General features: G+C 44.3%; 1 protein-coding gene across 1 annotated transcript in view; it reads right to left on the reverse strand.

Moving 5' to 3' along the window:
* The window catches only part of DDX25 (DEAD-box helicase 25), a 2,576,846-nt gene that overhangs the window by 146,740 nt on the left and 2,403,840 nt on the right, over positions 1-26,266 (reverse strand). The window contains exon 10 of the mRNA XM_044080825.1: positions 16,646-16,808. Within this exon, the coding sequence (XP_043936760.1) occupies positions 16,646-16,808 (163 nt within the window). The remainder of the gene's footprint in view (positions 1-16,645; positions 16,809-26,266) is intronic.

Raw genomic sequence — 26,266 nt, forward strand, 5'->3', positions numbered from 1 at the left:
CAATATCTACTGTTATGGTAAGTTCAACTTACACAACTGCATTATGTTCACCATTTTGATCATTACTGCAGTAGCCTTAGCTATATGGGTAGATTACCCTACCTTACATTTGGGAAGTGGAAGGAGAAGAGTCCAGAAGCCCCTGTAGAATGGTCCTTGCAACATCTGATCTAGATCTAGAGAAGGAATCAACCTTATAATGCTGTGTAAAACTACATACAGAAGACCAAGTTGCTGCTTCGACAACAATTCTAGAACCCAACCCTTTCTAAAAAGCCATAGATGAAGCCAAGGCCATGGTAGGATAAGCTCTGACCCTGCCTGGAATAGCTATGTTGTGTTAAGTATAATAAAAGGTAAGAGCCTTAGACAACCATTTTGAAATAACCTGTTTTGACACAGGTCGTCCCTTCTTACCTTCACAAGAAAAGAACAACTGATCCGAAGATCTGAAAGACTTAGTTCTGTCAAGACAGTACCAGAGATGTCTGTGGACATCCAAGGTATGGAGTATCCTTTCTCCCTCATTTCTGGGTTCAGAAAAGAAAGTGGGAAGATGGATAGTTTGTCTGAAAGTGAAGGCAAATGAAACTTTAGGCATAAAAAAAGGATTAGTTCTGAAAGAAACTCTTATTTCTATAAAAGATGATGGAGGATTGACTCACCATAAGAGCCTGCAATTCAGATACCCCTCTTGCAGAGATCAGAGCAATCAGTAAAACTATTTTCCATGTTAAGAACCTCAAGTCATCCAGGTTAGCTGGTTCAGATAGAGCAAGTGCAAGCTTCTCCAATACAAAATTAAGATCCCAAAGAGGGGCCACCAGTCCATTTGGAGGCCTCCTGTGCAAAACCCTTTTCAAAAACATTTTGACATGAGACTGCACTGACAGAGGAGTATCCATGGCTAGACATGCTAAAATGACTGATAAATGAACCTCTAACCGGAGTAAAAAAGGTCATTGCATAGTAACTTTCACAAATATAATAAAACCAAAGAATCACTAGCCCTGGAATGGATGCTGGTTATGTTGTTGGCACACAATAAGAAAACCTTTTCCATTTGATAATATATGATTTTCTAGTAGCAGGCTTACTTGCCTCCATTAGTATCTGCTGCGTGTCCTCAGTAACCTCCATTAGTATCTGCTACATGTCCTCAATAAAGACATTCCTAAAAGAATTAAGTCCCTATCACCCAGACAATCAACTGGAGTTGACTGGTGTAGGGAGTGCATCAGACATCCCTGTTTTTGTGCAAGTAGATCTAGTCTGTGAGGAAACTTGTGATAATTGCTCACGGCCATTTCCAAAAGAAGGGAAACCTACAGTTGCCTGGGCCAGAAGGGAGTCACCACAATGATCCTGGGAGATTTCTTCTGAATCTTTAGAAGTACCCCAGATATTAGTGGAAAGGCACACAGGAACATTTATGTCCAAGGAAAAGAAATAGCAACCATCTTCTTGCATGGAGTCTTGGATCAGAATCTTGTAAGCGGATTGTTCACAGAGGAGAGAAAGAGGTCTACTTGAGGAACTCCCCACAGATAATGCTACTTTCAATTTGTTAGGGTTTTCCCTAGGCCTGCTCAGCTTGTCTGCCACACAGTTTTGCTCTGATGGAATGTAGGATACCTGTAGAGTGAGATTGTGCTGTGAAGTTATATCCCAAGCTAACACGGCTAGTCTGCAAAGAGGGAACAACTGGTTCCCTTTTGCCTGTTGATGTACCACATGATTGCTATAATCTGTAACAACCTAAAGGGGTACAGAGGAGCAAAGATGATTCATAGAGTTGAATGCCTTGATCAGGGCAAACATCTCTTTTATATTTACATGCTTGGGTCTGTCCTTGGTATTTTACACATCTTGCAGTTTTAACCCTTCTAAAACTGCTCAGCAAGCAAAGTCTCGATCTGTGGTGACTGACTGCTTTGAAACAGGGAGGGAGAAAGGGAGACCTGGATTTAGGAATATCTGCTATCTCCACCAATTGATTTCTCATCTGACAACCCCAGCGATGGAACTTGAAAAGACAAAAGGAGTTGGTGCTGGGATCAGAGAGATTTCAGATACCACTGTATCACTCTCATGTGGAGTCTTGTCAGGGGTATCTTGAGAATCACAGAAGTCATGAGTTTCAAAATCTAGAGGTATTCCCTCATAGTGACTGATGTCTGAGTGGAAAACCCTAAAATAGAGCTCGATATAGATCTATTTTTTCATGTGAAAGAAAAGTTCTTTCAACTGTGGTGTCTAGTCGACATCCCAGAAAAAAAACAATGATGTGAGGAGCTAAGAAAGACTTTTGAATGTTCTCTTGGAATCCCAGCTTGTATAAGACAGCTCTCATCCAAGACAGTGAGTCCTGTCACTTTGAAAAATACTCTGCAAAGATAAGCAAGTCAGCAAAATATGGAAAAATGTGGATACCGTGGAGCCTGTAATGGGCTACACACTTTGTGAATATTCATAGTGCAGTGGACAGACCAAAGTGTAAGGGAAAGATTTGATATTGTGATCCAGACACACAAAATTTTAAGAAGTGCCTGAAATCCGGATGAACAGGGGTGTGCTAAGCATCTTTTAAATCTAGCGTTACCAGGAAACTTGAAGGCAGAAGAAGAGGTAACAGTTTGAGGTGACGACATTTTGAATTCGGGCACTATCGCAAATAGGTTTAGGAAAGAAAGCACAAAAAATGATCTCCAATCATTTTCTTTCCTTCTTTGGCACTAAAAATATCCTTGAATAAAACCCCTTACCCACCTGGGAAGGGGAAACTGGTTCATCATACTGTAGGACAGCATGTGATGAAGGACAGGTGGAAATAAGAGTTTGGTCTTGAGGATAATAAATTATCCCCTTGAAAGGAGGAATTTACTTCCATTGTCACCACTGCCATCTGTAACCTGGATGAATGATCTACAGAACCCGTATATCTGAAACTATCCATTTCCAAACAAAAAAGCAGAAATTCAGACTTTCCTAGAAGACAAAATGTGGTGCGCCAGGGGGAATCACTCTGACTTATTGGACTGTCCTAAATTTTGGCAGTTTCCAGAATTCTTCTTGGAATCCCCTTGCCATTTCTTCTTAAATGTCTGGTTACCTGCATTTTGTTGAGACTGTGCTTATTCTGTTTATCAAAGTCAGGTAAGAAGTTTGAGAATCCCTTGGAAAATCTGGAAAAGGAGGGCTGAAAAATCTTAAGAGATTCCATGTATCAGCTTAACCCTTTTGTGAAGTAACCTGTTTTGGGGGACACCACAGGGAGGTCCTTGATTGGCGGGGGGTTGGACGGGGCTCGATTGGGCATTGGTTGCAACGTGCAGCGGTCAAGGTTCGGATGTTGGGCACTTTATTGCCAGGAATGGGAACCTGGTGAAGGAATTGCTTGGTAATGCCATTGGTTTGCCCTCTACATTCAAGTTTATATATAAGAGGCGTGTGAGTATTGGAAACATAGTAGAAAGACCATGTAATAGCCGCGGTGGTGCAGCGGTAGCATTGTTGCCTCACAGCAAGAGGTTCTCCCATTCGATTCTCAGCTGGAGCGTCTTCTGTGTGGAGTCTGCATGTCCTCCCCGCGGTTGGGTGGTGTTCGAAAGACATGTGTGAATGGGCATGCCTTCGTTGAAGGTTGGGTGTCTGGTTGGCACCTCGGCAATGTAAAAATCTACTGCCAATCATTAGCGGACCGGAGTTCCGCTGTGGCAACCCCTAACCGGGAAAAGCCGAAAGAAGTAGAAGATAGGTGAAGGCTGCCAGCCTAGCCAGAGAGAATTTTGGAGATAATTCTGTCATCTGTAAATATTAATGTAATGACAGTACACTCTCCTGGCAGAAAGCTGACCAAGTAAAGCATGTTTTGACCCTTTGATCTAAAGTTGGCTCCAGACGGTCTAGGTGAAGACATTCTTTCTATTGTTTTAACCAAGAGCTAAATTGCTAGATTTAAACATGCAAATGCATTTTTATTGCTCTGCTTCCTGACCAGCTGCAAGATAACACAAGGAGATGTTAAGAATGTAAATGTAGTTTCTCTTAGCCTGGGACCCAGGGAAGTGTGTAGAATGATGTAATGGGAACCAGGAATGTGATTTTAAAAACAGAGATAATCTGAGGGCATTAAGCATTTTTTGTCTTGACCATCCAACTCATCAGCACTCTGCCTGTTTCTATATGTAAGTTATCTTAGATTTGTGTTTTCTCTTATAAATAGCTAGAAATTAGAAATAGCTAGAAACTAGAAAGATTAGACTAAGTGTTTTTCTGTGATTTAAGAACTGTACTACTGAATTATTTTAAGTATTTCTCTGTGATCTCTGAACTCTTGACTAGCACTGTGTAGTAATAAGCATTGTCTTGTGTTTTTATTATTTATTATTAAATATTTTAAAACCTTTCAAACGTGGCTGTTTTGTGTAGAGATAAGTTACGCTCTAAGAGTACATTGCATATTTATAGTGATCCTGTACCAAGTCCCTCTAATAAGCCTTGACTGTTGAGTCACACTTACCAATTGGATAGTAATATTGCACAGTAATAATTGAACACGCTTTTAAGGGCCTTTGAGTAGCTGATAATTATTAGTGTGCGGTAGCAGGGTACTATCGTATAGTCTGGGAAAAGGGGGCACAGCTGGAGAACCTTTGCCACCCTTCCCCAGGAGTGTCTGTGTGGTTGTATAAACTTCTCAAAGTGTGTGTGTGTGTGTGTGTGTGTGTGTGTGTGTGTGTGTGTGTGTGTGTGTCAGCTACTTGGGCAGGGACACGAAGCACTGCTTGGACAGAGAGGGTGCTAGAGGTTTTAGCTTGCCCACTAGGCTGAGATCTGGACCCCACAACTGTGCCAGTGTGGAGTCTTATTGGGGACCTGGAGAGCAAGGGAGCGACCAGCCCCGGACTGACTATGATCTCTATGTGCTCTTAAGGGAAATTGCACTTTACTGTATTTGTTATCCTTTCCTCCTATATGAGACGCCCCTCACTGGTGTTAGTGGTGAGGATCGAGGCTCCTTGATTTCTGGGCCAGGGCACGGGCGTCACACCTTTCATCACACTTTTTGATCACCCTTGCAGCACAGGGGCCCAAAACTAAATCTCTATCCAAAGGGGAATATAAAATCTCATTCTTAAAACATCAAGGAGGTTCTGAGAAGGCAAACGTTCAAACATCCTGAAAATAATACCAGTAACCATAGACCTTGAAGTATCAGCAGAGTCACACAAACACACACTGTATACAGTAAATAGCAACTTGAACAATAGAAGAAATTACATTATTTAAAGCAGAATTTTCCTTATAAGAAGAAACTGCAGACAAAACATTCCTCATACTATTATATTTAGTCAGGAAAAACCATAATATACGACTATGACAATTCAAAGTTCTGAAAATCAGAGTTGAAGAACTGTACACACTTTTCCCATACTCATTAATACACACCCCATCTTTATCAGAAACAGCAGGATTGGAATGAAGTGCTTAGCGGTAGAACAATTAACTATAATTCGCTATCACTGCTGAATCAGGTTTGGAAAGTGTGCATAAAAACAAAAGACCGATGAACTTTATGCAGCCTATCTGCAGATAGGATATCAGGAAAACTGCAGGCAGTAACAAACACATCCTCCACGGCAGACTAAACTAGAGGAGTGGGTGCAATTCCTGGAAATTCTTTCTGTAATGGCTCATTGTATTGTCTGAGGGACTGAGAAAAGTACAGTTGTGTACACTTACCATAAATGTAGATGTTCGAGTGTATTCACTGTTGCAGTCCTTAAAAATGGGTTATCCGGCTCCCGGTAGCCCCACAGTCAGCCAGAATACTAAAGTCCTTGGTATATGAGATCAGCTGCCTTCAGTTTTAAGCCTGACGTCAGGCAGCCGGCACCATTTCCTCTGTTTTTCTTGCCTTAACTGTCAGGAACCCCCAAAAAGGTTAGACCAGTAAAAGAAAAATCCAGTCTGTGCCCTAGGAAAAAAAGGAGGATGGAAGGGAGGAAACCAGGACTGCAACAGTGAATACACTCGAACATCTACATTTATGGTAAGTGTACACAACTGTACTATGTTCATCATGTTTCACTGTTGCAGTCCTTACAAAATGGGTTGATTCCCAAAGCCCAGAAAAAAAAATAAAAGGGGGGAGGAACACCCACTGTTTAAGGGTTGGTAAGAATGCCCTGCAACACTGCAGTGGCAAAACCAGCCCCGGACTTAGAAAACAAGGGTAAATTGTAATGTTTAGTGAAAGTGTGGACAGAAGTCCAGGTAGCTGCTTCCAGGATGTCCCTAGTAGGTACACCTCTTAAAAAAGCTGCTGAGATAGAGGTTGCTCTACTAGACTGGGACCCAATACTCTGTGGAGGAACCTTGCCATGCTGCAAGTAACAAAAATGAATACAATTAACAATCCTTTTAGAAATGGTCTGTTTAGAAATAGCATTGCCCTGAGCTCCAGAAGCAAAACTGACCAACAACTGATCCGACTTCCGAAAAAGTTTAGTCCTGTCCAGGTAAAATGTAAGCTGTCTATTCACATCCAGGGAATGCAGTAACCTTTTCCCTTTATTCTGAGGATTAGGAAAGAAGGTAGGCAGGTGGATAGACTGGTTAAGAGTCAGGCTAGAAACCACCTCAGGCATAAAGGAGGGATTAGTTCGAAGAGAAACCCGATCTACATGGAAGATGATAAAAGGCTCTACTGCCATTACGGCCTGCAGCTCAGAAACTCTTCTAGCTGAAGTAATAGCCAAGAGAAAGGCAGTTTTCCAGGGGAGAAACTTCAAATCTGCTGAGGCAGCTGGTTCAAAAGGAGGCAGAGTAAGTTTCTCAAGTACAAAATTAAGATCCCAAGCAGGAGTAGGTACCCTTCTGGGAGGCTTTAAATTGCTAGCTCCCTTGAGGAACTGTTTCATCAAGGGATGCGAGAAAATGGGTTGCTCAAAGGAACAACGAGCAGAAATAGCTGAAGCATGAATCTTGATAGAAGAAAAAGAAAGTCCACCATTAAGCAAGCCTGCCAAATAGTTAAGAGGAAGAGTAGGTTGAGAAGGGTCTTCCCTCTAGTCTGCATCCAAATGGTGAATCCTTTCCACTTACATACGTAAGATTTCCTAGTGCTATGCCTCCTGGCCTTATGAAGAACCTCAACCACCTGTTGGGAAAGGTTTATATTATGAGCCAGGCTGCCAAATGCAGAGTCTGAAGATGAGGATGCAGAATCCCCCCCCCCCCCCCGAACCAAGAGATCTGGTATCAGGGGAAGATGCCAAGGCTGAGACTGGGAGAGACTGCGAAGTAGTGGATACCAATGTTGCCTGGGCCAGTCTGGAGCTATGATAATGGCCCTTGGTTTTTCGTCCCTTATCGTTAACAGCACTCTGGGAAGAAGAGGCAGAGGAGGGAAGGCATACACTGAGAGCTGTGTCCAGGGGAAGAACAGAGCATTCACTTTCCAAGCTTTGTTGTGATGATCCCTGGTGCAAAAGGTTGGAAGAAAGTGGTCGGTCAGAGATGAGAAGCGATTCACCTGGGGAGTGCCCCAACGATGAATGATGCGATAGAAGATGGTCTTGTTTAGTTGCCACTCGTGAGGATCCAGGACCTGCCTGCTCAACTGGTCTGCCAAGGTATTGTGCCTTCCTGGAAGAAACTGAGCTATCAGATGAATGCCCATGGAAGCTGCTATGGACCATAGTATCATGCTTAGTCTGCACAGGGGTAAGAGTGAGTCCCTACCTGTTTGTTGATGTACCACATGATTGTGGTGTTGTCTGTCCTGACTAGAAGAGTACCAGGAGAGAGTAGATGCTTGAAAGCCATCAAGGCCTGCTGGACTGCCATCAATTCCTTCAGATTTATGTGCAAATGAACCTGTTGATAGCTCCAAGTCCCCTGAATGTATCTGCCCTCTAGATGTGCTCCCCAAGTGTAGTCCGACGTACCTGTGGTGAGAGTCTGGCTGGCAGGAGGTGGACAAAAAGGCAGGCCTTTGTTCTGTGAACAGGCCGTCACCCACCAAAGAAACTCCGTCTGCAGGCAGGGACTCAGAGGAAGTATCAAGTATAAATCCTGAGTGTGTTGACACCAAAGGTTTTTGAGGTACCATTGTATTTTCCTCATATGCAGTCTGGCATAAAGAATCATCAGAATACATGAAGCCATGAATCCCAGGGCTTGCAGGAATTGCCTTGCAGAGAGCTGGGTCATGCTTGCCAAATTCTTGAAGTAATTCGAAAGATCCATTTGTTTCTCTTGAGGGAGGAACACCATCTGGGCGGCTGTGTTCAGACTTGCTCCCAGGAATACAATCTCCCTAGTAGGCACCGATTTTGACTTCTTTTCATTGATAGTGTAGCCCAAAGAGGTGAGAAGGCTCTTTACAAAGTCCAAATCCTTTAGAAGTTGTTCTGGAGAGTTTGCTTGAATAAGACAATCGTCCAAGTAAGGGTAAATTTGACTGTTTCTTTGCCTGCAAAAAGCAATGACTGGAGCCAGGCATTTTGCAAAAACTCTGGGAGCAGTAGATAAGCCAAAGGGCAGTGCAGTGAATTGGAAGTGCCTCTTCCCCACCTTGAAGCGAAGGAACTGCCTGCAGCTTTCCCTTACTGGGATGTGCAGATAAGCTTCTTTGAGATCCAAAGTCACCAGTCAGGAATCCTTGGCCAGCATTGGCAGCAACTGCTGAAGAGTGAGCATTTTGAACTTTGGAATCACCAGAAAAGTGCTTTGAATGGACAAATCCAGACTAGGGAGCCAGGTGCTCCCTTTTTTGGGAACCAGGAAAAGTCTTGAGTAGAAACCCTGGCCTAACTGTAGTGCAGGAACTGGCTCTATTGCTCCAAGGTTTAGCAAAGAAGAAACTTGTTTTCCTGCTTCTGCTCTTTGATGTGGGGGATATCTGGGTATCCTTGGTGGACAGGGAAGGTGTGAAAGGAGAACTAGTAGCCTTGGGATACTATTTTGAGCATCCATTTGTTGTCTGTGATGGTGGACCAGACATCTGCAAAAATGGCTAACCTTCCCCCCAAAGGAAACCCTGGGCCTGCAGAGGTAGGCAGGGGAAGGCCGGAGTCAATGGGAATACTTGCTTTGGAAAGTTTGCTTAGAACTCCCCGATTTTGAAGAGGAAGCCTGCCAGTGCTTAGCCTTTTGATGGAAGACTGTCCCCTAGAAGACCTAACTCCTAGGCCTAGCGCAACCCTGTTTACTAGGATCAGGAAAAATCCAATTCTTAGAAGGGCAATGTCTACTAAAACGAGGAGGTTGAACTTGCAGAAAGTCTTTAAAAGTTTGCATAGATAAGGCCTTATCCTCCAACTTTTTCAACACCTCTTCTGCTTTACTACCAAAAAGATTGTCCTTGTTCAAAGGCACATCCAGTAATGTAGATTTGACAGGTTCAGAAAGGGACTGTTCCCTGAGACAAGCATGTCTTCTAATAAAAGAACCAGTGGCTGCTGCCCTGCAAGAAGCCTCCAAAGTGTCAAAACCACAATGTAGAGAATGATTAATGACAAGAGTGGCAGAATTCAATAAATCTTGCATGTCCTTACTCTCCATCAGGGAAGGAACACCAGCAATTTTAGCCTTATGCTGCTGATATTTAAGCCTATGAAAAAGAGAATTAACTGACCTAATTGCAAGGGTGGAGGAAGTATAAACCTTTCTCCCCCATCTATCCAAGGCCCTAGATTCCCTGTCAGAGGGAACAGGATTTTTGGCAAAAGTGGCTTCTTTTAGGGCCCTCAGAAATAATCTCAGGATCAGCAGTAAAATTCTTGAAAAGGAACTGATGAGAATCAGGAACTCTATAATACCTGTCAGGTTTTCTGGGAGCAGGAGGAACAGAATTAGGAGTCAAAGAATTCTCCAGGAAAACATCATCAACAACTTCCAAAACCGGAGGGATAGCCAAAGGCTTATGCTGTGGCAAATCCAAAAATTACCTAATCCTTTTCTTAGACTGAGGGTAGTCCTGACTTTCCCATTTGAAATGCTCCCTAAGAGTATTCAGGGCATCTCCAAAAGAAAAATCTGGAGGGGAGCCAGAAGGGATGGAGTCTTCTGCATCAGAATCCTCAAAACCAGAAAAAAGTTGAGAGTTTCCCTCTTCATCAGCAGAGTTGTTAGAAACCTCAGAGTCTGAGGCAGACAAAATTTCTGGGGATAATTCCCTAGCCCTCTTAGATGGAGGTGACTGAGAGCCCCTGATAAGGATCAAGAGATCACTAGCCATTTTAATAATCTGAGACTGAGGCATTTGAGGGGAGGCCGGCACCTGCTTTTGAGTAGATTTGCGGCTGGAAAACCTGCTAGAAAGCTGGAGGGACTCAGGAGGCCTAGCCACCGCAGTAGTCTGAACCAAGGTTGTTGGTCTGGAGCTGGTCTCTGGGCGGAGAAAGGAGGCCTCAGAAGCCGGCACCTGCTTAGCGGCTCCGAATCCATCAGAGGCGGCGACTGGCGGAGGGTCAGAAGACAAAGTGGAAGCCTGCGGTATGGAGGACTCAGAAAAGGTCTCCATAGAGGCCCGCTGCAGAACATCCGCGGACTGCAGGGGCAATGAAAGCACCTCACTGAATACCGCTGGGCCGACAACCAACTTAACAGGAACGTCGTCGGCTAATTTGACCCTAAGCCTGTCGCAGTCTTTATCCTTGCGCTTCTTAGGAGCATCTGAAGTCGGGAGGCCAGAAGATGCTATACCGACAAACTTAGGCCAAACTCCGAAATGTTTAAACAAGATCCTAGCTCTACAGCGTATGGTACGCGGGTTGAAAGAAGCACAGAGATCACAATTAGGGACGTCGTGCTCAAGGCCGAAACAAGTAATACAGTAAGAGTGAAAATCACGTTGCGAAATCTGTTTTCCACAGGCAAGACAGTTATTAACTTTCTCTGATGTTTGTTAAAGCAAGAAAAGAGAGTCCCAATGAGGTACTTATCTGACAATGTCTTCAACTTAGCAGTCGGAATACAAAAAGAAGGTACTGGGCCTACCGGCACTCATGCAAATAGCTTCTGCTTCGGGCTCCGCGGCAAGAAAGACTGAGGAAATGGTGTCGGCTACCTTCCTTTGTACCTAACTTGCCAGAAAGATCAAGAGCCTGAATTAAACTCTGAGCCAGATACAATACACTACTCATGCCCAAGGAAATTTAAGAGGAGTAAATACATGCTTAGTTTCCTGTTTGCTTTTGACAGCAAAAATGGGAACAACAGTATTATTGATGGCAATATCAGCTTCCCCAGGGATGGACACAATATTACGACTAAACAGGGTAGCCTTCCCTGTTCCCTCTCCCACTACTGACAAGAGTGGCTCTTCCTTTCCTACTGAAGGAACCCCAACAGCCGCAGAGGATGTGGCTAACCCCCTGGTCAATAGTGGCTTAAATGTGTTACACCGGAGTGATTCTGGGTAAAAGATGAGTGGTCTGACGTACAGCACATGCCCATAGCACAATTACCTATCAGTGGCCGATGCAAACTGCTTGCCTTTTGTGGTGGCAAAGACTGTTTGCTTAATTTTTTTTTATTGGTGGAAGAAGGACTGACCATAAGACTTACAGTTTGTTCATGGTCAAGCTGAAAATGGTGCCTTTTTTCCAGAAAAAACAAGCAGCAAATGCTGGTAAAAATAAAGTCTTTAAGAGTTCCTTTTTCCTCAGACAAGCACAGTAAAAAAGTACTTTAAAACACTGTGCCAGTCCCACAAAGCAAAATAAACACAATTTCTCTACATAAAAATGTTTTCAGTTAAATTGACAGGAAAAAAAGAGTGCTTCTGTTTATAAGTACAGTAAATTCTTGTGACAGTCTATTAAAACACAAACTCCTAACTTTAAACTAACTTTCCGGAAGAGGTAAGTATCAGTAAGCAAAATTAGTAAATGGAAGACTTTTCCCCAGAGGGAACTTATCTGCCCAGCAAAGGAACAGCACAAGCTGACTGGCGATCCTCAGAAGATTCGGGAGGAGCATACTCTTCCGCAACAGTAAAGCTCTGAAGGGCTTAGTTCAGCTGAAGCTGTCTGGCAGTTTGGGCATGTAGAAGGTGCCCTGAAGCTTTGGAAGCTGACCAGCTGCAGTATCCTTGGTAGGATATAACCCATATAATTAAGGCTACTGCAGCAGTGATTAATATGATGAACATTAGATTAAATTTCATTTCCTGCAAGAACTTCATCACAATGACTAGTTTCACTAAATCCACTCTAGGTTTAGCAGATCAATTAAATGGTGGCTTATGTACTGAGAACCTGAGAGAGAAGTGAAAGAATCACATGTATGACCTCCAGACAGGGATGTGTTAACAGATCCAGCACACTGCTGCATCGCCCATGTATCCCTGTGGTACCAAGGACAGAAGACCCTGGACAGTCACCATCCAGAAATTTGCATACAGGATATGCTGCCTGTTTGGATCTAGAATGAAATTAAGTCTTGTGTCCCACTCAGAGTAAAGAAATGGTGGAAGCAGTACCCCCTGCCTCTCCTAGGCAGGAATTGCTGCTCTTTACAATATGAAAAGTGCGAGTCTGTCATGACAACTCTGCCAACACAGCCTAGTCAAATGCTAGATTTTAGAGGTGTCACCTAAGATGATTGGCCAAAGTTTATCTCTGGAGGAGGACAGCGTCAGTAATGTTATGTCTTATAGATACACCTACGCAACATGTCTGCTCTCCCAGCCAAAGCATCAACAGAATCAAAATTATAATTGACTACATCAAAGCCCACTAATAAGATCATGGTTACAACCTCAACCAGATTCTCCTTGATCCCCAAAATCAGGAAAGGCTACAAGAAAAACCTAGCCAAGTTAAATTTTCACTGTGTTGATACCATGAACCTCCCCATAATAAGAGACCCATGGGATATATGAAAATGATCCTTTAAGGCCATCAATTGTTTCAGCTATATGGCTTCTGTATGCCCATAACTTTTTCAAGCCTTTACGGACAGATTCAGGCCAACAAAGCCAAATGCCACTAGCTGTGGACATGCACGTTTTGGTCTTCTTATGACCTTGACAACAAGGCAAAAGTGGAGTGTTTGGCTATACTCTAGAAACACAGAGTCTTTAAACCCAACTGATGTCCATACCCATTAAAGATGTCTGCAAAATATCCCAACTAAACCAAAAAAGTAAAAAGGTCACACAAATCATGAAGTCATATAGCTGAAACACTTGATGTCCTTAAGTGGTCATTTGCATATATCCCATGGGTCTCTATTACTGGTGGTTTAAGGTATCACACAGTGAAAACACTAGCTTGGCTAGTTTTTTTCTTCTGTTTTTTTACTAACTGGTCTGAAGAGAGAAAGAAACACCCTCTTGCTAGTTGTGTCTAACACCTTAAATTATCTATAAGGTAGTAAGGTGGAAAGGAGCTGTGCCAATGCTGTACCAAAGCATTCACAAAACATCTCAGGAACCTATCCTTGCACGTCTGCGCAAAATTCACTCCACTCCACTGATTGCCTTGCATCCATTTTATTACGAACTGACACAGCAACATCTGGAAGTGGGGGTGGGATATCCTAAAGATCCTCACTCCTCCTTCTGATAATGACTGAGATGATTCTGGGGGAAAAGATAATGAGCAGCAGGTCAGTTCTGAGAGGGCTTCATCAGCCTGAGTCTCCTCAAAAGGGGGAATCATATCGGGTAGAGATAAAGGGTGATAAGGACTCACTAACCTTATCAGAGTAAATGACTATGGCCATGTATTCCAATAAGTCCTCGTCAAAGACACCAACAGACAGCAAGAACCACCATTTCCAGCTCCAGAATAGTAAAGTCCATGCCATATTTGCCTGAAAAGCAAGAGATTTTGAAAGTTTATGGCAAAACATCAGACAATGGTGCACCAGAAATGCTGCTAAGTCTAAAGAGGTCTGTACTAGGCCTGGTGCTGACATCAGTCTATATACCCTGAAGATGTATTCAAGCACCTGTGGATGAGATGCCACACATGTCAAAACACCAGATGAATATTCGATATCTGTGACTGCTGCATGGGCCCTATAATTATGAGAGAACTCAGGGAAGCCTCCTTAAATCTGACCTACAGGACTCCCTTTGGGGAGGAAGGAGGTCTTGGTGAGAACATGCCATGGCCCTAAGTGTGAACAAGTCAGTGCTAGAGTAACTGAACTGCTCCAAAGTAGTAAGCTGGGACATGAGTATGCTGTGAATTCCTGACCCTGATAAAGGTACCTCAGATACTCCAGGACACCTCCAATGTGAGTGCCAAAAAATGTGCATTAGACTCCTTGTTATCCTAGAGGAAGACTAAATTTTTGTAAAGTTGCCTCATGGGTGGACTTCAAAGTATGATAGCAAGAATTTCTAGCCAGTGTCTCTCTCACCATCCTCATGCATAGGCTTGGGATACAAAGAATGTGCAAGGGAACTTCTTGTTGGTCTATGTGCTGCACGTCTTCAAAAGCTGCCAACTTCAGTAACTTGAGAAAGGTCTCAACCTTTTCCATTTTTTAACTGCAGGTGACCAGGAATAGTGCTTATGAGAATAATCTTTTTTATGCTCCCTATCTCGGCCGCGGTGGTACAGCGGTAGCGTTGTTACCTCACAGCAAGAGGTTCTCCTGTTCGATTCACGTCTGGAGTGCCTTGTGTGTGGAGTCTGCATGTCATCCCCGCGGTCGAGTGGCCTCCAAAAGACATGCGTGAATGGGTGTGCCTTCGTTCAAGGTTAGGCTGGCAACTCGGCACCATAAAAATCGACTGCCAATCATTAGCAGACCGGAGTTCCGCTGTGGTGACCCCTAACTGGGAAAAGCCGAAAAGAAAAACAACATGCTCCCTATTTCGGCGACCATTAGCCCTCCCTCCATCTGCTTGTCCACATAGCCCATTTCTTCCCCCCAGGAAATGACAGTTCTATGGCTCCATTCATTCTTTCCAAGGGCAAGAGCAGAGCAAAAGTGTGAAGCAATCATCCACCCAAAGTTGTGAGTGGGTTGATCTTTAATGCCCTAACTCCCACTGTGCATGCTCAGTGGTTGGCCCATGGGTTTGGAGTGCAAATGGCATCAATGGGAAGCACTGTTCTGAAGAAGTCCTGTGGATATACTAGACGAAAGTGCTTATTTTAATGTTTTTTATTTTAATAAAGTTGGTTGTAAAGTTTTAAACATCATTTGGATCTATTTTATGGAGTACTAGAACATTGTGGTTGGCCGCCAAGTTGCTGACTAGTCATCTTTTGTTTTTCCGTTCTTTATTACTCTATGCCAAAGAGCTGTTGGCATTTATGGCAGTTCTGCTTGCTGTACTGCTTGCCCAAACACTAGAGGGAGAAACTGTGTGGGTTCTTAACTGTGGTTTGACAAATTTAGAATATTTCACAGATGTTAAGGTTTTTAGGCACTGAAAGCAGGAACTTTTCCAAGATAAATTATAGGAGTGACAGCCAGACTATATAATTAGTTGTTGTATCTTTCGGCCTTTCCCGGTTAGGGGTCACCACAACGGAACTCCGGTCCACTAATGATTGGCAGCAGATTTTTACGTACAGAGTTGCCAGCCCTGACGTACAACCTTCAACGAAGGTACGCCCATTCACGCAGGTCTCCACACAGAAGATGCTTTTAGCTGAGAATCGAACAGGACAACGTCTTAATGTGAGGCGACAACGCTACCGCAGCACCACTACTGCAGTAGACTGTATAATAATTAGTACAATAAACAAATGGTATGCCCAGTCTTATGAGACAGTCGGACAGAGCTCTATAACTCAGGTTTATCCATACTGTAATAGTGGCAGGGACCTGGAGGGGCTGGGTAGAGGAAGATGGGTTTGAGTGGCCAATGCCAGCTCAACCAACCAGGAAGGGAGACAGGTTGTCCCACCCCATTAATAATGTCTACTGGTGGGCTAGACATCAACTGTACAAAAGGACAGGGCAGGCTTGCACTGCTAGACACAACTTGCTATGCTGAGTTGGGGCTGGAAGCACACAAGTAATGTTATGGCCAGACAATCAGTACAAACCATCTGCTTGTGGGAAAGGGATAAGACAGATGGGGTAGGGATTTCTGTGCTACTGAAACACTCCTCAGCTGCTTCTTAATGCTTAACTCTCTTCACCAGGAGAACAAATGTGTGATTAGGCCCCTGAAACAGGAATGAATGGGACAGAGGGTTCTTGCCCAGTTCAGAGATACCCTTCTCTTGCCTCTGAATGGGTTACAGGCAGGCAGCCACTGGGCCAAGTCCAGTAAGGGGAATTAAAACAAACAAAAGACAGAAAGGAATGGTGCAGAAACCACGATGCTCTCCTAGCTTAATGTTACACGCCATGGCAAGAAACAGGAGAAGGCATGCACGCCCCCAAATGCTGCAATGAGCCAGAAAAATTCTTCCAAGCTGGAAACAGCAAAATAAATCCCACCAGATAAGCACTGCAGTAGTACCTCCAAGAAATTATTAATTAAAAAACAAAAAAGCATGCAATTTACAATTTATAGCTAGGTTCATAGTAGTGCAGAAGGCTTCTAAAGTCAGATCCTGTTTTTTTTATTTAAATCCAACAGTAATATAAAATAAATTACTCTCATGCATAAGTATTCTCAGAAATCTTAACTAAAGACATTATTTCCTACCTCTAGCACAAACATTAGTTGCTATCAAAACCTTTTCTTTTGCATCCCGAAATCGTTGAATAACACAAGCACGCTGCTCCACTGACAGTTCACCACTAAGCAATGACACTTGATGACCATCTTCTATCATGTTTGCAGCCAACCACTTAGCAGTTTTTCGTGTCTGCATATAATAAACAGAAAACAGGATGAAGTAGGTAACAACTCACAAGGAGCCATCACAGAATGGCATTTCTGCAAACCCTTTCACTAATTTTCTCCCATGTGAAAAGAATATGCACAATGTAAACTCTAATTCAGATAATAAACGAAATTAAATTGAAGCAGATACTTTAAAAATAATAAACTATACAAATAGTAGTATATACAGTAAACTCTCAGTTAACCGGAACTCAAGCAACCAGAAAAAAAAAAAAATCTAAGAAATGCAGTACAATTTTCATGTGTTGAACTTTGTTTCCCCCCTGCAGAAACATGCCTTACGTTTTTATAGTTTTAAAAAGGAAGATAGGAATAAATTCCCTCTCTCCCCAAACTAAGAGCAAGTCAAACCAAACAAATATTATAGGGTACAGTGTTAGTCAGGCCTATTTTTAATAGTAACTCTCAAGCAACCAGAAAAAAAAAAGTTATGTACTTACCATAACGTTCCATGTTAGTAGTCCATCTCACCCTTCATTCTTTACATATGGGAATCGGAGCTGATCCTCGGCTCCGACTCGGCCTATTTACAAGCTGGAAGACTTCTGGTTTGCTTGTGGCTAGGTAGGTATCCCATGGTGCATCAGTACAATGGGGGCAGGAGGGCGGGTTCGAAAGAATGAAGAGTAAGATGGACTATTAACGTGGAACATTATGGTAAGTACATAACTTCTTTATGTTCAGTAGTCCTATCTCACCTTCATTCTTTACATATGGGACAGCATCCCTAACACCTTATTCTTGGGTGGCTCAAGGAAAAATACTCCTGAATACCGTGGAACCAAAAGATGCTCTACCCCTGGTGGTTAAATCCAATTTGTAATGAGTAATAAAAGTGTGAGGGGTAGCCCACATAGCAGCTGCACAAATATTATCAAGTGGGACCCTAACTTGAAAGGCTGCAGAGGTAGATTGAGATGTGGTAGAATGAGCCTTGATTTTAAAGGGTAAAAGTTTATTCTCTGAACTGTAAACATAAGCTATACAGCTAGAAATCCAGTTAGAGAGAGTCACTTTGGAAACTGGTAAGCCCAACCTGGATTCAGAAAAGGAAATAAACTGATCCGATTTTCTGACATATTTAGTCCAGTGCAAATAAAAACGTAATTGTCTATGGACATCCAGCTGGTGAAACCTGTATTCAGCTGCACTGGAATGATTTGGGAAGAAAACCGGAAGGTCTATGAACTGATTCAAAGTGGCATGGGAACAGACCTGGGGGACAAAGGAAGGGTTAGTACGAAGGGACACCCTGTCTTTATGAAAAATCAGATAAGGCAATTTAACAGACAAAACTTGCAATTCTGACACCCGTCTGGCAGATGTGATAGCCACCAAAAACAATGTCTTCCACGACAAAAACTTCAAAGAACATGAATGAGAAGGCTCAAAGGGCGGAGATGTTAATTTTGATAATACAAAGTTTAAATCCCATGAGGCCACAGGCTCTTGAACAAGAGGTCTTAGCAAAGTGGCACCTTTGAGGAAGGTTTTGCACAATTTATGAGACATCAAGTTAGAATCTGGGTAAGCCAAATGAAAATTTGAAATCGCTGCCAAATGGACTCTAATAGTGGCAGCCGCAGATCCTTGGTGAAACAGTTCAGAAAGAAATTCCAAAACCACTGGAATGGACGCAGTGAAGGGGTCAACATCCATTTTCTCCACCCAAAGGGAGAATCTTTTCCATTTACTGGAATATAGTTTCCTAGTGGAAGGTTTATGAGAAGACGTAAGGATATGAGTCACGGAAGGCAAGAAGTCATGAAGCCTGACTAGGGATGGAACTGGAGCAGCCATGCTGTCAAATTGAGGGTGTGTAAACAGGGGTGAAGTGAACCTGACATGCGAGTCAACAGGTCTGGAACTGGGTCCAGAATCCAAGGATCGTCCAGAAGAGGCCCGAGGAAGGGGAATCAAACCTGACGAGGCCAATAAGGAGCAATGAGGATCAGTTTGCTTCCCAGCTGTTTTGCTTTCTGAATCACCTTGGGAATGAGAGGAAAGGGAGGAAAAGCATACAGGAGACCCAGGGGCCAATCGTGAACAAGTGCATCTCTGGGTGACTCTCCCGGAGGGGGGATGAGGGAAAAGTAGCTGCTGCATTTGGCACTGATTGGGCTGGCAAAGAGATCGCAGCAAGGCTGCCCCACCTGCTGAAAATCTGTTCCACTGTTTCCTGTTTCAGAGACCACTCATGGGGCATCAGGATCACCCGGATGAGCTTGTCGGCTATCACGTTGGTCTTCCTTGGAATATGCTTTGCCACCAGAAAGTGCTGGGAAGATATCATCCATTCCCAAACTCGCATGGCCTCTTGACAGAGTGGGTAAGATCTGGTTCCGACCTGTTTGTTGATATACCATACTACTGACATGTTGTCTGACTGTATTGCAATAGTCCCCAGAGGAATAAGGTCGTGAAGTGCTTGCAACGCCAGGAGCACCGTCCTCATATCTAGAACGTTGATATGCAGGTGGGCCTCGTGGTCTTGCCATGTGCCTTGGACATTCCTGCCTAGATAATGCCCCCCCCCCCCTATCTGTGAGGCATCCGTGGTCACAGTGGCAATGGGTTGGCGAGGAACAATTGAAGTGCCCGTGGTCAGTTGATTGGATAACGTTTACCAAAGGAGGTCCTTTTTGCAAGATTCTGTCAGTAGAATGGGATGGGATAATGGAAGGTGCTGAAAGGACCATTGGGACGACAGGAGCCACTGAAGAATTCTCATGTGTAACCTGGCTAGTGGCACTAATAGTATGGTGGAAGCCATGGTCCAAAGGAGCTGCAGAACAATCTTGACTTTGACCCTTCGCAAGGGGAGAAAACTCTGAATTTGAAGAACCAGGTTTTGTGTCCTTTCAGCAGGAAGACGAACCACCATGTTTACTGTGTCTATCACTGCGCCTATAAAAATCACAGATTGAGAGGTCAATATGGCAGATTTTTCCCAATTTGTAGAGATTCCCAGTTGGGCACAAAGCTGAATAGTATTGTCACTGCTCTGAAGGAGTAGATGCCTGATGGGGTGGTCAGGAGCTAGTCGGTCAAATACGGAACCACCTGGAATCCTCGACATCTCAGGTGAGCTGTCACTACTGCCATACATTTGGTGAACACCCTGGGGGCTGTGGTGAGACCAAAGGGCAGAGCACGGAACTGGAAGTGACTGGCTCCCAGCCGGAAGCTTAGATGACTCCTTGACGTCCTGTCCATTTTTATGTGGTAGTAAGCGTCTTGGAGATCTATTGAGCACATCCAATTGTCTTTCCCTAACAACGGGAGTATAGACGGCAGTGTTACCATCCGGAACTTGTCCTTCTTTACTGATTCATTCAATCTGCTGAGGTCCAGAATGGACCTCCAGTCCCCTGTATATTTTGGCACTAAAAAGAATCTGGAGTAAGTTCCGGATCCTTTTTGGTCTGCTGGGACGGTCTGGATGACTTTTTTTGACAGCAACTTGGTGACCTCCCCAGTTGCCTGATCCCAATGACTGGGTGGAACATCTGGGATCTTTTTGGGAACAAAGGGTGGAAGAGAAAAGGGTATGACATAATCTCGTAATAATTCCTTGTACCCACTTGTCTTGAGTGATACTTAGCCAGGCTTCTGGATAGAAAGAAATACGACCCCCGACTGGCCCCAGAGAAGCACAGTCGGGCACCACATCAGGAGCGCTGGTAAGCCGGCCCCGAAAGGAATTGCAACCTCCCTGATTTTGCGGACCGCCCCTGCCTCTAGGGCAACGTCTATCATTTCCTCCTCCTCCTATGCCTCTGAAGGAGGAGTCACTCTGTGCCTCCTGGAAAAACCACTGGGACTTCTTGAACCACATCTTACTGCCCCCTCTGACCCTTAGGGTATGGTCTAGAGGGAGCAGTAAAGCGTACTCCCACAGCAGAGAGTGTTTTACCTTCTTGCTCGCACTGGGTGAGAGTGTCCTTTACCTTGGATCCAAACAAAAAGGAGCCGTTGAAGGGGGCATTGGTAAAGGTAGACTTGCACGGTTCTGCAAAGTTACACAAACACATCCAGGAATGACGTCTCAGGGAAATTATTGAACCCGCTGCTCTACTCTCTATCGGCCGCATACGAAATAAGCCGCATGGAGGATTTAACGATAGAGGTTGAGGTGGACAACTGGGCAGAAACCTTGTCAGGGACTCCCTCAGTATATGTACCTTGTAGAGAATTGCCTAACTCTTTAAGGAGATCTCTGTGGAGCCTAGTAAAGTGAGTAAGGTAATTCAGTGATCTAAGGGTAAATGCTGCTGAAGAAAAGATACACTTCCTGTATTTGTCCATCGTTCAAGACTCCTTATTCGGTGGATGAACAGAAGAAGAAGTCTCAGCTAACTCTTTCTTAGTGGTCGCTGCCACCACCATGGTATCTAGAGGCACACCTTTATATAAAAAGTCTTTTCCTGGAGGGGAAGAAAGGAACTTGTTCGGTCTCCTGGGGACTGGTTCCACGGCATCAGGAGCATCCCACACCTTTCGACTAACTAAATCCATCAGTTCGTCGAAGGGTGGAGACACCCAAGAGGCAGAAGGTTGAGACGTGAAAGCCTTCAGATACACAGAATCCTCATCAGGAGGAGTGACAGTAGGCAAGCCTCACCTCTGTTTAAGGATCTCCAGAATGTCTACGAAGGAGACATCATCAGAGGACGACTTGTGGGACCCTTCCGACTCCTCAAGGTCAGTGTCAGTTGCCAAAGACTCATCCTGGGAGTCGACATTCCGGGGAGGTCTCAAAAGAGTGGGGGCCACCAGCCGGTGGCTCCTGAGGCTGGGGGTCTCTGCTGCCACTCGAGGGAGCAGGAGCTGAGACAGAAGTGGGTGCTATGGGGGGGAAGAGTGCCAGTACCTCTGGTAGGAGCTGATGGTCAGGACAGAACACTCATCATCTCGAAAGCTGACCTCTTTGGCTCCGAGGACATCTCCAGCTCCGAGGAGACTGTGGATGCCGTCGGCACCAGAGCCATCAGCTCCGAGATAGACTCAGGGTCCGAACTCAACCTAGCCGATGCGCCGAGAGGAAGACTCAGAACCGAAGAAGTTCGGTTCCAAGCATCCCTGCCAGGGCCGACTGGACAGCTTCAGCCCCTGGACACTATGGACGGCACCGAAAGTGTCGGAGCAGAACTCTGCTCCGAAACAGCCACAATGGGAGCTGGAGTTGAAGGTTCCACCGGTGGTACCAAGCACTCCGGCTCCAAAAGACCAGTATGGCTTGGAGGAGGAATGAATACAGAGGGTTGAACGGGCTCGAGTGGCTCCGGAGCCGACTGGGTCGGAGCCAAAAAGTCTCAGCACTACCCTCTCCACATCTTCTTCTGATACTCCTGGAAGACCTGGATGACACAGTAGGAAATCGAGATCTCGAAGGTACAGGAGACTTCACTAACAAGGAGACTGGTAGAGGGTCAATAGACTGGCTCCGAGAAGCAGTCTCGATAGTCTCAGTGGTCGGCTCCGAAAAACATGGTACCGACCCTGCAACAACAATGCCACTCTCAGTCAGCTCTGAGGTCAGTGGAGCCGATGAGACAGTTTTTACGAATTTAAAAGGTGGCTCCGAGACACCAGCCAGTGCCGGGGAGGGCCTCCTGGAAGATTTTGAATTTCCTTTGGTAGATTTAGAGGCTGATGAGGAACTAGATAACTCTTCCTTGAAGGAAGGTTTAAGAAGACCTTTTAGGATTAACTTGTTCTTCCTTTCCTACAACACTCTAGGACTAAACGCATGACAAAATAAACAGGTCTCCTGTAAATGATGGCCCCTAAACAGTAAACTCAGTTACTGTGACCATCCGTTATCGACGTTTTTTGGGAGCACTTAATACATTTCTTGAAGCTGGATGGCTTATGCTCCTTACTCTCTTTAGACATTCTGACTAATCAATAAAGCACATGCACACAGAGAAGAAGAAAGAGGACTAAGTTCTCTAATTTAAACGGGCCTAGCCCTAGAAAGGAAAGGATACCAATTAATTTGTGTTTAGATACTCCTTCTGGGCCCATTTCATTTGCTCACTCAACTGAGTGCAGTGAGATCATATTCTGATTTCAGGCAATCCTACTGTGTACAAAGAAAGCATCTGAGAAAGAGAACAACAACAACAAAAAAAAAATGTTAAGCTTGTTTCCTGCCTTTCCTGTTAAGCGGTCTAGACTGTTTGTAGGCTTCTGAGCCCCCAAGCCCTTTTGTGTTGGAGGGAAGCCTTCTAGCTTAGTTTTGTTTCTTATGGGCCTAGCCCTAGAAAGGAAAGGATACCAATTAATTTGTGTTTAGATACTCCTTCTGGGCCCATCTCATTTGCTCACTCAACTGAGTGCAGTGAGATCATATTCTGATTTCAGGCAATCCTACTGTGTACAAAGAGAGCATCTGAGAAAGAACAACAACAACAACAAAAAAAAATGTTAAGCTTGTTTCCTGCCTTTCCTGTTAAGCGGTCTAGACTGTTTGTAGGCTTCTGAGCCCCCAAGCCCTTTTGTGTTGGAGGGAAGCCTTCTAGCTTAGTTTTGTTTCTTATAACTAGCCAGTTTTCTAGTTTCAGCACTCAAATCTGTTTCTTTGAACTCAGCACTTATTTAGAACTCATTGTAAGCATTACATAAGCTGCAAATTACTACAGCACTCAACTTTCCTCACTTGTCTAGAGGAAAGCAGTTTTTAGTACTTAATAAATAAGCACCTATCCAGGCATGTCTAAGGGTCAGCTCCCAGTGATTTCTCCTGTCTACCTGATGAATCTGGGCATCTTGGGGCAATGCAGCAATTGCCTCATGTACACAGACAACCCTCTCCTCCTACCACCCAACACTACAACCTGTGAGAGATGCACTTAAATAGCCAAACTGGAAGCAAAGCTCTCTTCACCCAAGACTGGACTAGGCAGTCAAGAGAAGGTAAACACTTGCATCACACCACACTCATCACATAGTCCCTCAAAACCTACGCACCAAAACACACACATAGAAACACAAAACACACACCTACATTCGCGGAGGCTCTCAATAAAAACCTGCCCAAGCATCAGGGACATCCAAAGCATAAACGCAAACAAAAACTCCACCCCCCAATACAACCCAAATGACACATAGCCCACAAACTCAGTGTGCCACTCAACCACAGCCCATAAGGTATAACAACGTACCCAACACTCTAGTCATAGCTGACTCTATAGTCAGGCACACTGATGTTCCACTCACTAGACTAAACAAGGAGAAAGTTACTGTCAGCTGCCTGTCAGGTGCCAGGATCCGCCACATAATGCATGCACTCAGGTCACTCCACAATAAGTACAAATATGATACTGTCATTGTCCATGTTGGTGTGAATGACCTGAGACGTACCTCCCTGGACTACATGAAAAGAGACATGGAGGAGCTCTCTGATCTTGTATCCCAGGCAGGTATGACCCTAACCCTGAGTAGCATCCTGCCATCACCCAGAATGATACCACAATACAAGGACAAAATGATTGACTTCAACAATTGGCTAAGCTTCTGGTGTCATTCTAAGGGAATCCAGTATTTGTCTGCCTGGGACGACATGATCGACAGACCACGATGCTTTGCCAGAGATAGCATGCACCTGTCACCCTTAGGATTCTGGATACTGGCTAAGGCTCTTGCCACCCCTATAGTGCCTTTTTTAGGCAAGGTTCAAATGACAAATTCACCACCGTAACAGGTACAAGCAAGCAAAATCTGAGGGTAATGCTACTCAATGCTAGAAGTCTAAACCTCAAAATGCACTCAACTTGAGGCACTCCTTAAAATGGAGAACATTGACATCTGTGCAGTGACAGAGACCTGGTTCAAAGCTCCAGAGAGCACCCCTGCATTACCAGGCTACAATTCATACCACACCTTTCAGCCACCTAACCCAGAACAAAGCACTAAAGGCAGAGGCGTGTCCATATTCATTAAGGATATCCACACCTCCAGTTTAGTTGCATGCATAATGCATCCGAGATTATCCAAGTGCAAGACCGCAATCCAAATTGTAGCTTGCTACAGACCCCCTACCATGTCCCAAGATTCCCACTCCTCATTTCTTGATACACTGGAAAGTATTAGGGTACAACCAAACACCCTAATAATGGGCGATTTCAACTACCTCACCATTAACTGGGAAAACTACTCGTGTATCAACTCTTTTGCTCAACGTTTTCTAGAATTCATAAATTCCAACGCCTTGGATCAACTTATTCACATCCCCACTAGGGCCAGCGATATCCTAGACCTGGTCATTACCAACATGGGAAACCGGTGTTCCACACCAGAGGTCAATTCCTCGTTGGTCAGATCCGACCACAAGCTAATCAGCCTAGACATCCACATCCCACCCCCAATTAGGGAAACCATCGTAAAAAACTTCTCCAAAGCCAACTTCACACTTCTTAAGATAGAAGTGGCAAACTTCATGACACCCATGCAGACGGACAATAGAGGTATGACTGCTGAATCCTACACAAATGCACTTTATATGCACTTACACGAGTGCATGGATCATGCTATCCCTAATAGAACCAAGATGTTATCTTCCAAAAAAAGGAAGCCAATCTGGTGGTCCTCTGCCATAAACAAACTCTACAACAGAAGAAAGAAACTGTTGCTAAAAAGAGTAAAATCCCATGACTGGAGGAACTCCCTGGTCAACCTCAGTAAGAAGCTGAGATCCCTCATAAAATCCTCCAAAGCTAGTTACCAAAACAAAATTGCCACTAACTCTAAAGACAACCACAAAGCATTCTATAGCTATGTCAAGAATCTCAATGGGAACACTCAGATCTGCTCTGAGTTACAGCACAATGGCACTAAATATACAGAACCAACTGATATTGCCAACATCCTAGCAGATAGGTTCAGTGCTAACTTTACCCCCCTCTCACCCCCTAGAGGGCCCATCTCTATACTGGAAGAATGCAAAGTTCCTATAATCACGGCTGCACAGGTAAAAAACACACTCTCCAAAGCCAAGAACACAGCATCCATGGGACCTGACAATATCCCAGGCTGCATTCTACACGAACTACAGAATGAACTGGCACCGTACCTAAGTACCATGTTCAATCATAGCCTCACCTCAGGCTTTGTACCCACTGAATGGCGCACCGCAACGGTTATCCCACTCCACAAAGGGGGAGCCACAACGGACCCTGGGAACTACCGCCCCATTAGCCTGACAAGCCTGGACTGCAAGGCCATGGAACGTACCATTGTGGAACTCATAAACAAAGACATTGGTAATCTCCAAACTCTGGACCCTACCCAGTTTGGATTTGTAAAAGGCAGATCATGTCTCCTAAACTTGATTGACTTCTATGAAGCAGTCACCAAAGCCATAGATGAGGGTAAAATGGTTCACACAGCTTATCTAGATCTCACCAAGGCTTTCGA

The sequence above is a fragment of the Protopterus annectens genome, chromosome 8.part0 (assembly GCF_019279795.1).
Source record: "Protopterus annectens isolate FY-2018-M chromosome 8.part0, PAN1.0, whole genome shotgun sequence".
NCBI lineage: Eukaryota > Metazoa > Chordata > Ceratodontiformes > Protopteridae > Protopterus > Protopterus annectens.